General features: G+C 34.7%; 3 protein-coding genes across 3 annotated transcripts; 1 reads left to right on the forward strand and 2 right to left on the reverse strand.

Moving 5' to 3' along the window:
- Positions 1–4,023: 4,023 nt before the first annotated feature.
- Positions 4,024–5,111, reverse strand: LOC124443316. The gene is made up of 2 exons (XM_046993817.1): positions 4,637–5,111; positions 4,024–4,112 (listed from the first exon to the last, which is right to left on the reverse strand). The coding sequence occupies exons 1-2, from the start codon at positions 5,037–5,039 to the stop codon at positions 4,024–4,026; spliced, it is 492 nt and encodes a 163-aa protein (XP_046849773.1). The 5' UTR covers positions 5,040–5,111.
- Positions 5,112–5,595: 484 nt separating this feature from the next.
- Positions 5,596–6,605, forward strand: LOC124443322 (putative ZDHHC-type palmitoyltransferase 8). The gene has a single exon (XM_046993825.1). It carries the CDS (start codon positions 5,661–5,663, stop codon positions 6,603–6,605), a length of 945 nt encoding a protein of 314 aa, XP_046849781.1. The 5' UTR covers positions 5,596–5,660.
- Positions 6,606–6,931: 326 nt separating this feature from the next.
- Positions 6,932–12,695, reverse strand: LOC124441869 (biotin--protein ligase-like). Its single transcript, XM_046992333.1, has 8 exons — positions 12,146–12,695; positions 11,129–11,385; positions 10,402–10,661; positions 9,927–10,003; positions 9,601–9,761; positions 8,810–8,924; positions 8,051–8,249; positions 6,932–7,563 (listed from the first exon to the last, which is right to left on the reverse strand). Exons 1-8 carry the CDS (start codon positions 12,639–12,641, stop codon positions 7,389–7,391), a joined length of 1,740 nt encoding a protein of 579 aa, XP_046848289.1. The 5' UTR covers positions 12,642–12,695; the 3' UTR covers positions 6,932–7,388.
- Positions 12,696–13,627: the final 932 nt, after the last annotated feature.

A 13,627-nucleotide genomic window follows, 5' to 3' on the forward strand; every position in this document is an offset into this window, starting at 1 on the left:
CAACCCCATGTGTACTAACGATGTCAATTAATATACTCCAACAACCCCATGTGTACTAACGTCGTCAGTCAATATATCTCCAACAACCCTGTGTACTAACGTTGTAAGCAGTATGAAATTTGCGTTCGGAATACAGCACTTTGTCTCTAAATGCTCTTCTCTCGGCCTACGACCCTGTAAAGAAAAATGATGGTAATTAGAAGAAGTCTAACAGCCTGGTTGAAATCAGGCAAAATATCAACCGATGTGCGAAAGTTCGTTTCTTTCACCCATTGAAGTAAAGAATGATATTTTACTCGTGTGTTCAGCTTCATTGCTGACCTCGTGTAAAGCTTTCTCGTCTCCAGTCGTTTAATACAGTTATACAAATCAAATCTTACCGTAATAAAGTAAACACGTGTTTGAAGGACACCAACGCTCCAGTTCTCTTTCCAATTATCTGCGATCAGTTCAGGAAGAAAAATGACGTTTTAGAAGTGCGTAATACCCACCAATATTTTTGTCGATTTATATGTTTCAGCCATTACAACAAATAAAAAATAGATTCCAGGGAGGAGAGCCAAACTTTGACAGGAAGCCCTTTACTTCTTGTAAATTCTACACACTTCATTTTGTCACAAATGGTGGAAAATGGAATTTTGGTAATACAACAAAAACCGCTGTATGTGTAAATGATCCTAGCTAAGGGCCTGTTTATATGGAGCCAGTTACCTGGCTAAGCGAGTTACTCGCTCAACCGGTTTGAAAAGTTATCTGTTTATATGGCCGGGTAACTCGGCTAGTACTTCCGTTCAATTTTCTTAAATGAAGTTTGGCTATGCTAACTTAAAAAGGCGAGATTTTAAAAAGCCTAACAGTTTCGCAGCAAAATGGATGGGTTAATATAAAATTGAAAATTATGATATGTGTATGTTTTGTATAATAATGCTGCAAGTACAAGGCTTAGTACGCATGCGTAGAGCCAATTTTGCCTCGCCGAGTTACCCGGCAAATGCGTTTATATGGAAAAATTCATCCCGCCTGCCGGGTAACTCGCCACAAACCGAGTTACCCGGCAAGGCGAGTTCGGATGTGTCATATAAACGATTCACCGGGAAATGCATTCATTTTATAGGGCCGAGTTACTCATAGCCGGGTAACTCGGCTCCATAGAACCCTAAGTCTTGTGGTTATTTAGGCACAACATATCAACTTTTATCTTATAACTCACCAAGTGTTGAAGATGGTACTACAATGAGATGAGGTCCTTCGTTCTGCTCGATTAGATACGCTAGAAAGACAATTGCCTGTATAGTTTTACCCAATCCCTATAAGAGAAGATCATTGAAAGAAAAGACAATGGGTGACAAAACGTGGAAAGAGTGAAAAATACAGGAGAACAAATACCATTTCATCTGCTAAAATTCCATTAACATCTCGTTTGTGTAACGCAATAAGCCAGTTCAGACCGGTTAGTTGATAAGACTTGAGTTTAAACCTAGTAAAATTGAAAAAAATAGAGGTTTCATTGACCATTAATTTGCACCAATCCGTTTTACAATTGAGGCGGAAGGTCTTTCCTGAGTATAAAGTAAACTCTATGACGTACTAAGGAGTGAGAGGACTTAATATATTGTGATTGTTTAAGTGTAAGAAAAACAAGATTAAGGCGTTTCACAAATTACTAATCGCATTAAGCTTGATCAGCTTAATATTCTCACATAATTTCCGCAAAAGCGAGCGAGTATGTACTAAATTAATTGATATTAAGATATAAAAGAAACTACAACTGTGCTTTGAAATATCATATCATAGTCTACATATAACTTACCCAGAAGCCACAAGACTTGGTTCAGAGACAGCGTATTTTTCTTTAACAACTAACATGGACGATGTCGAGTCACTCACGTTATTCTGAAACATTACAATAAAGAAAATATAAAGAAAATGGGCGGGATGGAATGAGGGCTGGAACCTAATCAGCTACTTCGAAAAATAAAATTGAAACACTTGTCTACAAACTTGTGTTTTTTTTGCTGGTAAGCTTTAGCAGAAAAATTGCCTTGTAAAAAGCAAATATTTGAGAAAGGGAAATATAAGGTAGCGACATTAACCTCGTGATTACATCTCTTCATTTCAAAGAGACCTTCGATGCTTTTACTGATACATTCACTTTTCTTTATAAGTTCTTCCATCTTTTCACGCTGTTTTAATACATTTAGACACTCCAAGGCAAGCTGAAGTTAAATAAAGAAACGCATGCATTAAAATTAATCACCAGCCGTTGATTTCAACTTAAAGTACAACGAAGAGACACGCTCCGGTTGTATGATGTGTGAATTTAACTTAAATATAACGGTATAATAACGAGGGTCGAGGGGGTCATTGAGGGACTTAGGAATCGAAACACCACAAGTCCCCAAGACCCCCTTCTCCAATCAATAAGAGCTCACACTGCAATTTAAAGATTAATCTTTCCCACAAGTCCTCAATTTTCTCTTGAATGAATAATCTATTTATTTTTTTAACGCATTCTCTAATGTGAGACTGGGTTTTTCCGTGATATAGTTCAGACCTGTTTAAAGCATTTCACTTCTCAGCAACAAATTTCAAAAATAAAATCTTTACAGCAAAATTTTTCATTAATAACTATTGAAAACAAGTCTTCGCGCATTGCAGTTGGCGGTTGCCAGGCAGCAAATTCGTAAATTCACTGCTTACTTTACAAAATACAGAATACGATGCCCGTATTCTCTATTCTAAGTCTGCTTTACAAAAATTTCCAGCGAGATACAAAAATATTTCCTGTGAATCGTTTTGAGAAAAAAATCGTGATTACAGCGCTGGCAGAAATTTTCTGACGTAATGAAAGGTGACGTAAAGAAAAATATGACGTAAAGAAAAAATGTGACGTCAATGATTCCATAACTTTCCTTATAATCTCTTACCTCAATAGTCAGGTGCTTTGCCTGTGATATTTTATCCATCTGTAAAACAGTCAAATTTAGAGTATGCATTAGTCATGGATTCTCTAATTCTTCAAAGTACTGAACTACTCTTGATCTTGTGATTTGGTAAAAAGTTAAAGGGGTTTTTACTGAGTTAAAATTCTTCTTAGTTTAATCGGATGTAAAACATGACAATTTTCCAGAGAAATGTTTACCATAAGAGATTAACTTGCTAAAGATATTGTGCTTAACGGTGTGCAATTTATTATTAACAGGTTGAATGCCTTTGTGCATCACTTTTAACATTTGTTAAATTGTGTTTAAACGAAGTTTGTAGAAATCATTTTGTTCACGTTTAAAATATTAATTTGTAGCACTATAAAATAATTAACGTAATATGTTATGCTCTAAAGAAACATTTGTCAAAAATTGCATCGTTTTCTGAACTAATTCAACATCTAAGACATAAGCTTACTGTAGACAATTTATTATTAACAGGTTTAATGCCTTTTGTACAAGACTTGAACATTTGTTATGTACATTGTGTTTCAAGTTCATTCAAAGTCATTTTGGACACTGTGCAAAATATAAACATAGTCACTTAATTTGATCAGCGATTGTCATACTGTGAATTAAAAATAAGTCAGATAAAACAAATTTACATCTCAGATGAAGACAACATTTCTAATGCCTCTCAATTATAAAAATCATTAGATAAAAAAGCACTTACAGATCATTCCATGAATCAAATGGACGTAAGTGACAAAGCCAATGTTTCCATTTCATCCTTCTTCCATTCCTTCACTCCATCACTAATTCTTCATTCCATTCCTCCATTCCTGTCACCATTCCATTCCATTTCCATTCCTTTCCACCATTCATTCCACCATTCCTTCCATTCTCCATTCCTCCATTTCCATTCCTCCACCATTCTCAATTCCACCATTCCATTCCTATCCACCATTCTCACTATCCATTCATTCCATCCACCTGTCACTTTTCTCCAATTCCTCCGCCCTGTCACTATTCTCCAACTCTTCCACCCTGTCACCATTTTCCAATTCCTCCCCCCTGTTACCATTCTCTAATTCTTCTTTCATGTTATCATTGTCCATGACTCTGTCCCAATCCTTTTCTTGCCAGGATTACCGCCCATTACAACCACCAACAATGGTTCACCACATTCTGTAAAAATCAACAAAAAAAATATTATTTATTGTTTTTTATAAATGATATAAGCCATACACGAGTACAACACATAAACCTTGCATTTAGCATACTCAAATGCATATTTATTAAATAACATATGATATACAACTACAAACTCCATTTATCCAATCTGAAAAGCTTAATTGTTCTTCTTAACAAGATATTCTATGCAAAATTCAAATTTATAATTCAAGTACACACAAGAAATAGATAAAATCACTTCATCATTAATCATGAAACTTAAAATTATTCAAAAACACAAACAAATAAAAGGAGCTTTAACATTAAATAAATACGTAAAAAGCCAATACCGTTATAACAATTCTCATTACTCATTGAGTTAGGTAGCCACAAATACAAATGCTGCTATTATGCAATGGTATTAAGAAAATAAAATTTGCAGTTAGTCCAACACATATAAAACACCTAACGACAAATTATGCCCATACTAATAGCATTGTTTAGTCTATATTTCATAAACAATGATTCAAAAGTTTTACCATTTTTTCCTGTGCTTTTCAATCTCCTATCCTCATCAAACATCTTTCTGAGTTTACCCATTTTCGACCTCACCGTCCTAACACCATCGACATCTTTATCTTTGCCGCAGTTTTCTCCAAGAGGCAAATTTTTGTAATTTTTCTTGCTTTTCACGGAGCGCACGTTCAAATCATCGCTACTGTCACTATCCAACATGCATATTGTGGAATACTTATCATCTGTCTGTACATTTGTAGAATTATTGTCATTGCAACTTTTATCAATATCATGTACTTTATTATTTGTTTTATTTTCGCTGTTAAAATTTGAAATTCGTTCATTAGATTGAACATGGCGAAAGCCCAATGCTGGTAGCCGCCTTTTGTAATTGAAGTTAGACACACAGTCGATTTTCCGTTTCATATTTTTATTTTGCCGACAAACTAACAAACCATCAATTTAGAAAATGTTTATGCCACATTCCACTTGAGTTTACCGCCAAAATTTATTCCATACACCAAAAGGCGCCAATTGTTGCCATTGGTTAATCTTCGCCATGTGCTGATGTGCCTGAAATTTTGACTGCTTCGCTAAAAGTTTTGGAATTTGAAAGAAAAAAACATCATACGTAAAACGTGTTGGAATCTATAGGTGTGTAAAAAAGTAGAAAGTTAACCCTTGTCTTCAATGATTGGGGTAATCGACAAATCGTGTAATTGCCGTACATAGCTTTCAAGACATGGGTTCAAGGCTACGTCACAAGCACAGTGCCCAGTCACTCAAGTGCTTAATTTTATAAAATTTATAAAATGAGCTCTCCCTCTACTGGCTTGTCCAGATCCTATGAATTATTTAAGTAGTCATGAGAAATGTTTGGTTGCATCTTAGCTGAAGAAAATTCGCTTTTTAACTGAAGGCAAATAAAGTGTATGTCATAAACAAAATAAGGATCACTGAACTGTATACATATAACTGGATAATTCTTTTTGTTTACTACACATCGATATTTATTGATCAAGTGAAAAGTCGAGTTTCTGTCAAAAAATGGCAATTGTGATGTTGTTAGCTGGCGGAGTGGGTATAATTCAATTTTCATTTATTATCAGCACAATCCAGAAAGCTTTTCCAGGTCTAGCAAAGCACAAAGCATTTCGACAAACCATCCGATTCATTCTTGTCAGTCCCATTATCCTAACGGTCCTATCAGCTATTGGGCTATTTTTCCTAATATTTCTGCCAGTTAAAGTTGACAAACCGTACACATCTAGAGAAGGGATTATTTTAATCGCTTCAGCTTGCTACCTCTGGTTAAATGTCGCGTTCAATTATTTCGCGGCGATGCTTAAGTCTCCTGGATACCCTTCAACGGCGTCCGAAATGGAGGAAAACGGTTTCAAAATGGACGAAGGAAGCGTCCTTTGTTGTAAATGCGATCGAATGAAATCAATTGACACCCACCACTGTACCACGTGCGGAACATGCGTTACCATGATGTGTCATCACTGTCCATTTACAAGCAACTGTGTTGGCCTCAAGAATTATTCATATTTTTTCCTATTTATCTGTTATAGTAACGTTGGTTTACTATTTGCAATGTACATGACATATGAACCATTTTACCAATGTATGGTACCTACGAGAGATCGCTTGGACACCCTGTCATGGTACCATAATGGTGTTTGCAAAAAGCTTGGTGACTTTGCCATCTTGTTTATTCCTGTCGTATTCATGGCAATGTTTTGTGGTTCAATGTTCCTGTTGCAGTCTTTGCTTCTGGCAACAAATTGCTCAACTATTGAACTTCTCACCAAAATGCAGAGATCTCGAAATCTCACAGATTTCCTACAGTTCATCATTAAGCGAATTTTTAAAAGCAAAAAAAGTCGATTTCAAGTCATGTTCTGGCATTCACGTGAACATTGGTGGCAGTTCCTCGTTCCAGCTTTTGTACCAGTACAACATGGGGAAACACTAAATCTTGTTGTTTGATCACCAGTCCATTTGAGAATGATGGTGTACTTGCAAGTCAAAAAATTTGCATTTTTTATAGAAAATAGAGCAGGGATGTAGGAGCTCAATAGTTGGGGGAGGGGTCAATATGCATACACTTACATATTATGTTCCTTTGAAATCCATTTTTACTAACAATAACATTCATAAATGATATATATGTCCCCACAATTATTGTGCTGGCTACATCCATGTTGTAGAAATAGAGCATTTTAAAGTTCTAATACAAAGTATTACAATAATTAGTAGAGGTTTATAAGTTAACACAGCTTTGTGCTCATGTTATGATATTTATTGACAGTCAGTAGAAAGTATTCATAGTGCCTTTATTTAATAAATACACCTTTTTATTTATAAATTATAATGTGTTCAATACATAGATATACTATAAAATGAAATATTAATTGATAAAATAGAGATTCACATAACATTAATAGCACATCATACATGGATAGACTTTTTCTAACTTATATGGCAAATAATATTAAATTCAAACCAGTATTGTAACTTATTTTGCTTAACGGTAGTTGCATCATATTGTTAAGGCGTGTGAATGGCCAAGAAGAAAACATTTTTGGCACTTTTCACCCCCAAACTTTTCACCTCCAAAGTAGCATGCATTGAAACTTTGAAGTTAGTTTCTGTGGTGTGTGAATTTGAGTATAAGAAAACAGCACCCCCCCTGCCACTCACCTTCATGCCACTCCCCCCTGTCATCACCAACAATGATACTGGTTAAACACCTTATTTGAATAATTTGAATTATTTTCTTGTTTTAACTGTTATTAAGTTTTTCATCATATCAAAACTATTACCATCAGGTTGAAGGGTTTTAACTTCATTCAAGTCATTAACTACACAGAGAAAACCCATGTCATCTAAACCTTTGATTGTAACTATTTCACCATCTTCATTATCCAGTCTTACTTTGGACTCACTAAAATGGGATGAAAAAGTAAAATTATTTACGTATTCACGAACTCATTGCTTTTGTTTTTTGCGATGAACACTCTGATTAATGATTACGCCAGCTAAATATCCTGCAAGGTTGATTTCAATTTTTCAATTTTTAAAGAGTAAAGCGACGAAGCGATTGTCTTTTTACTAAATCTAATTTCTACATCAATCAGTAGCGTAGCCAGCAAGCAGATGTAATCGTACTATGTAAATTATTGAAGATTATCATTAATCACTTCTCCAGTTGTTCATATAATCAGTGAAACTACCTAACAATTTTTCCATATCTGCAGTAAAAGGTTCGCCTTGCTACGCCACAGTTGCCGATGCTGAGGGGTCATAAAAAATTCGAGAATCGGTTTAGTCAGAAACCGCAGTTTTTCTTGTAGCTTAGCTCGGCGGAAGAATTTTTTCATGCTTTACAAAGCTCAGCTGTTTTTTGTCGTCGTAGAAAATCATAAACTGACCTGTGTAGCCAGCGTGAGTAGTATTTTTGAAGAAAAATTTCGGGTCCATTGAGCTGAAAGTCTTCTACAAGTTCTTCCATTTTGTTAAGAATTCTAGCAAGAAGCTCTTCTTTGCTGATTTTTTTCGATAACTTGTGTTGCTCGATGATTTCGTTTATACAAGTTGTTGGCTGATGGTTGTCAACATTTATTCCAATCCCTAAAAGCGAAAGTTTTGAAAAGATAAAAATTGTGGGAGAATGCAGTATCTGTTACATAGCCAGCCAACAAGTTTGATCGTGCAAAGTCATTTTTTTTGTGTTTACTCTGTCACTGTATAAATAATAGATTTCTAAATATTGCAAACGATCTCATGTTTACAACTGTGGGTGTTTAGACCATTTACGCTGAGTATGGAAAGGATTTAGTATGAGAAAATGTTTTTACAAGTCTTGGAAAGAATTGGATAAAAACGTCCCGACAGCGATTGAGAAAAATCACATTTTTGAGAACGCTGAAATATTATAATTTTCTTCCACGATTAGCCTGCAGTCTCAGATTAGAAACTGCTGATGAGACAAAAGAGTTGCAAAATGTATATCAATTTGAACATCACATAAAATAAACACGCGTTAAACGAGCAGAATGAGAGACAAAACCTTTTACAGTCACATTTAAGAAAATAGTTTTCTTTTATTTGCGACAAGAAGATATTGCGTGTCATACACACATCCACTTTAACATCGGACACAAAAAAAGACAAGTGAAAAGTTCAAATACCTATGACAGCCCAAAGACATCTTCCTTGAATAATAGAGTTGACCAGAATACCACCAATTTTTGTCTTATTTCCAAAATAGATGTCATTGGGCCATTTGATTCGGAGATCTAAATGCTAAGAATATGACTGAAATTATGATACTGTCTTTGGTTGCTTATGAGCGAATTTCATAAATTTGCGTTGCGTGCTATACTTCAGTCATAAATCTTCCTTCACCAAACTTCATTCCCTGAATTTGAATATTCCAGTCTAACCTCTTTGTCAAGAATGATTTGACATTTAAACTTTAGTACTTTTCAGTCTAGTATCTTCATCAAAAGTATTTTGTTGTTGAAACTCGACTCTTTAAATACTAAAGTAAATGGTTTGAACCCGGGAGTATCGTTACATGTTTGTAGATGTAGATCGTCCGAGTTGGTATAGTCCTGAGAAGGACTGTTTTGGTTGTTGTAGACCGACATTTCGACAACCTTAGCGATAGCCATTTTGACTCTGAAGATGACTACCGCTAAAGTTGTCGAAACGTCAGTCAACAACAACAAAAACAGTCCTTCTCAGGACTATACTAACCTGGACGATCTACATCTTTAAATACTCATGTTTCGTGTCTTCATCAGAAATGATTTGATGTCGAAACTTGAATTCGCATTTACTACAGAAGATACCAGTCTTCTTTAGGAAAGATTTAACGTCGAGTTCTTAATTTAAATCCTCCATTATCTCTCACAGATCCTTTTATTCCATGCATTATGTTCTAACATATCACATGAAAAACGCAAAAATAAATCACCTGATATCCAGATATGTCCCTCACAGCATCAACAATGGCTAGGGCTGCGATATGTTGTACAAATGGAAGACGTTGACCAAGATTAGAATTAAGTTCAATTTCCAAAGGAAATGAAAATGAAAGACAACCATCCGGAGATAACCAAGCATTTCCTCCACGACCTACAGAAAAAACATCATTCCCACTATACTTAAACACTTATTTCTCAAAGAACAGTAATAATTGGTGGATGGTTTTTGGGAAATACAAAAAAATGTAAGTAAAAAGAAAACTAATCAGATGTTGGAATGGTACTAAAAAGAAAATATCAAAAACATATTACAAACCTTTTCCGACAGTCTGTTGTCTTGCAATAACAACAACTCCAAGACCATGAGGTAATTCTTTCAGTAATCTCAGACTTCTGAAATAAAGTTATGCAAGTACGTATATTTTGAACTTGAATTTATCATGAAAACAACCGAAAATCAGCTTCCTAAACTGAGGGCCTTTATTGAAAACATAATGGTTTCTTTCGACTTCGGACGGTTTAAAAGAATTTAACGAAGTTACTAGACTGAAAAGTAGGAACAAAGAAGGAACAAAGAAACCTTTTTTTAAAAAAGTACAACGAACCTTCTTTTTTGGGGAAAAATCTTTGGGCAGGAAAAATGGTTAAATAAAAAAACATGTAATATATTTAGAAAGATATCATGTTAAAACTATGTATGATCTGAAAATTCCCACAATCCAACTGCAGTATCAAAGGGAAAACTCAGACTGGAGCAATACTAAGACCACGAATTTAGCTTGTTACCTTACCCATTCACGATCGTCTGTGTGGATGTGATGACGTCAGTATAGATCATCACGTGACCCAAATGTTTCGTATTCAATAATTCTTTGTATTGAGAAAATTTGACAGTACTGTAGCCTTCAGGAATGGGGTTTGTTATGACTGAAAAATTTTCAACAGTAGCGATGGCATCTTGATCCTCCGTGAATGAAACTGTCACACCGTTACCATGGAAAGAATAATCAGATGTAAGGTCTTGTATACAACGCAGAAAGAGGTCTTTGTTCTAGGTATTAAAATGAATGAAATATTAAACTATGGTCTGAATGAGCTCAATAGCAATATGATCAAAATTATTGTTTTCTCCAGACACAAAGCCATGGTACATGAAGACCTTCATACTAAGATTGTTGAAAGATTGATATTTAAAAGGTTACTCATATTCATATATGAATGTAATAATCCATAGAAAATAATGGACTTCAATAGAACATATATAAATTTGAATATCATTCATTAATGAATCTGAGCCTCCCCTCCCACCCCAAGTAATGATTTTGATCTTCCAAAGGTTATATGTATGTAACTATGTAGAGAACTTATGGAGTATCTTGAAGACCAATAACATATTTTTACTATTTTGTCCAGATTAACTATGGACTACTTACATATAACCAATTCACTAACAAAAATTGATGCATGACTAATTTCAATCAAGGAGAAAGAGATGTAAAAATGGAGTTGAGCCTTTACCTTTTGATCAACCAATAACATTGCAGGGGTAAGCGGACACTCTGGGACATCTTCACACATCATACCAAGATTACAAAATAGGATTTTCATTAATTTTTCAATGTTGTTGTCTGTACTTCCATTCAGTGCAATACTAGAGATCAGTTCAGTTACTGTTGATAATATCAGTATGCCTTTTCCACGAGATTCCTGGATGATAACAGGTTGAGATGTTTTTGAGGTGACAGCCAACACTTCCAAGTCTTTGCAAGGTTTGACTAAGAGTCATCATACAAATGATGGATGAACTTAAAACATTTCACACAAAATGCTACAAAGTAGACTCTACATTTAAGAAATAAAAGATGTTTACTGTGTTTGCACAGGCTTATGCGAACCAAGGAGACCTTTGGGAGAACTAGAGAGCAGATCAGTGCAAGCCCGATACCAAAGGTCCAGGATTGCACCTGCTCAAGAGTTCTCACAAATGTCTCCGAGGTTTGCCTAAGCCAGTGCAAACACGAAAAATATCTTTAATTTCTTTAATAAATTAACAATAATGCGAAACAGACAAATTTAAAGTAATCATTTTAATTTTTACTCTAAAATGTTTTCATGATCGATTTGCAAGTTCTCTTTGACTGATTGACTGTTATGATTGATTTGATTGGTTGAGCTCAGATGTGTTTTGTATTGGCTAATGCAAACATAGCTCTAGACCAATCCGTGCAAGGGTTTCATTGTGTTTATTTTATAATTGTAAATGTTCCATGCAATGGCACTGTCAGTCCACGTATTCAGTTGTGCTGTATGCAAATGGAAATTGTGTTCACTAGCAGCCATAATTATAAATTTCTAAAGAATTTAATGTTCCTGAATTTTATGGACAACTCATTCTTCTATTCTACTAGTTTCATGCAACTTATCTTAATTTTCACAATGTTTGAGGAGAATCGAAATGGCTTGCACAACTTATTTCACTATCACATTGTATCACAAGTTCCATAAATATCCCTTTATGTTCATGGTTGAACCTACCTTTGACGTACGTATTTACATCAGCCACATTGCTACATGGTTTCTTTCTCATTTTCTCAGTAAAACATATTTCATCATCAGGAATAGGAAGTTGGCCCAAGCTGATGTTATCACTGAATGAAATGTTCTTAGAAAATACCAACAGCTTTCCCTGGTGACGAAAGAACTTTTCAAACGACTTTTTGTGAGATTCTTCAAGGTTTATAGATAAATCTGAAGCGACTATCAACAGTTCAGTGTTTTCTTGCCAAGGTTCTCGCAAGATTGACTCATCTTTGAGCTGATATAAAACATATTTATCCCGACTTAAACATTGCCCGAAGAAATCTTTGAGATTTTGAAATGCAGCTGAAGAGTTCTTTCCTCTCCCAGTGTAAATAAGTACATTTGGAGGTCTTGTTGACATTTTACGCACAACATTTTTGGCCGTTGATGCTTCTAGCATGCCAAGTCGTAAACTATTAACAATATGAGTTGCGTACGGTAAAAGAAACATGATTTTTCTACAGTTACGATCATTTCTTTTACAAAATAATAAGTTGATGTTTGGTTTCACTCTTACAAAATCGGGGAAACTTCATGTAACACTAAGTATAATGATACACCATTATGTTCTTTTCTACAATAAAAATATAATGAAGTAAAATATGTGTGTGAGTTGTGACATCAATTTTTGGGATTTCAGCCTTCTTAAAAAATCATGCATCTTGTGCCAATGACTGGAAGCACTTTCTGTATCATGACGTTGTTACTGACTGTGTTTAACACAGATTTTGACGGCTCTGAACATGCCATCTACAGCATTCTGGTTAAATTATTTTTTTAAAAATGTTTTGAATTAAGCTTTCCAAGTACAACTGGCAAGAAATTTTACAATCAAGGTACAGTGGATAGCACTTTTAAATACACAGAGAATTATATAATAAAAGATATTTTATACAACCAACATTTATTCAAGCTCAAATCAAAACTTTTCTTGCATGTTTTGTGTAGCTAAAACTCTATCTTGTCCATGGACGCCGGACAAAGAAGCAATCACGGGGAAGGGCTCTCCTTGCCTAAAAAATGTCTCTTTTGCCTTTTATTTCTTATTTGAAACTTTAGTTCTAAAAAATATCACCACAGTTTTGTATCAACATATTAACTTGTCATTCGCAGACTACAATGGGCAGAACTTGAATTATTCCATGAAACATCAAAGTAAGAAAGAAAAACTGTTATTCATTGTCTCATTGAAATTTTATATAGCAAATCTTTAATCTTTGAATTAAACTGGTGTATGTTTTTAAGTAAATTTTTCCGAATAGTGAAAGCAGCAACCGTTCCTTATCTTCTCGGAGCGATGGTCTTTTCTTACTCAATTAAAAGCCGTAAGTTGAAACCATTGGAGATAAAAGTTCGATTTGCTTGTATTGTTCAAATTTATTTAACTTTAATTTATAATCAAACGAGAAACCAATTCTCGTTTTCACAATTTCGGTC

This window comes from Xenia sp. Carnegie-2017, unplaced genomic scaffold, assembly GCF_021976095.1.
Source record: "Xenia sp. Carnegie-2017 unplaced genomic scaffold, XeniaSp_v1 HiC_scaffold_20, whole genome shotgun sequence".
NCBI classification, from domain to species: Eukaryota; Metazoa; Cnidaria; class Anthozoa; order Malacalcyonacea; family Xeniidae; genus Xenia; species Xenia sp. Carnegie-2017.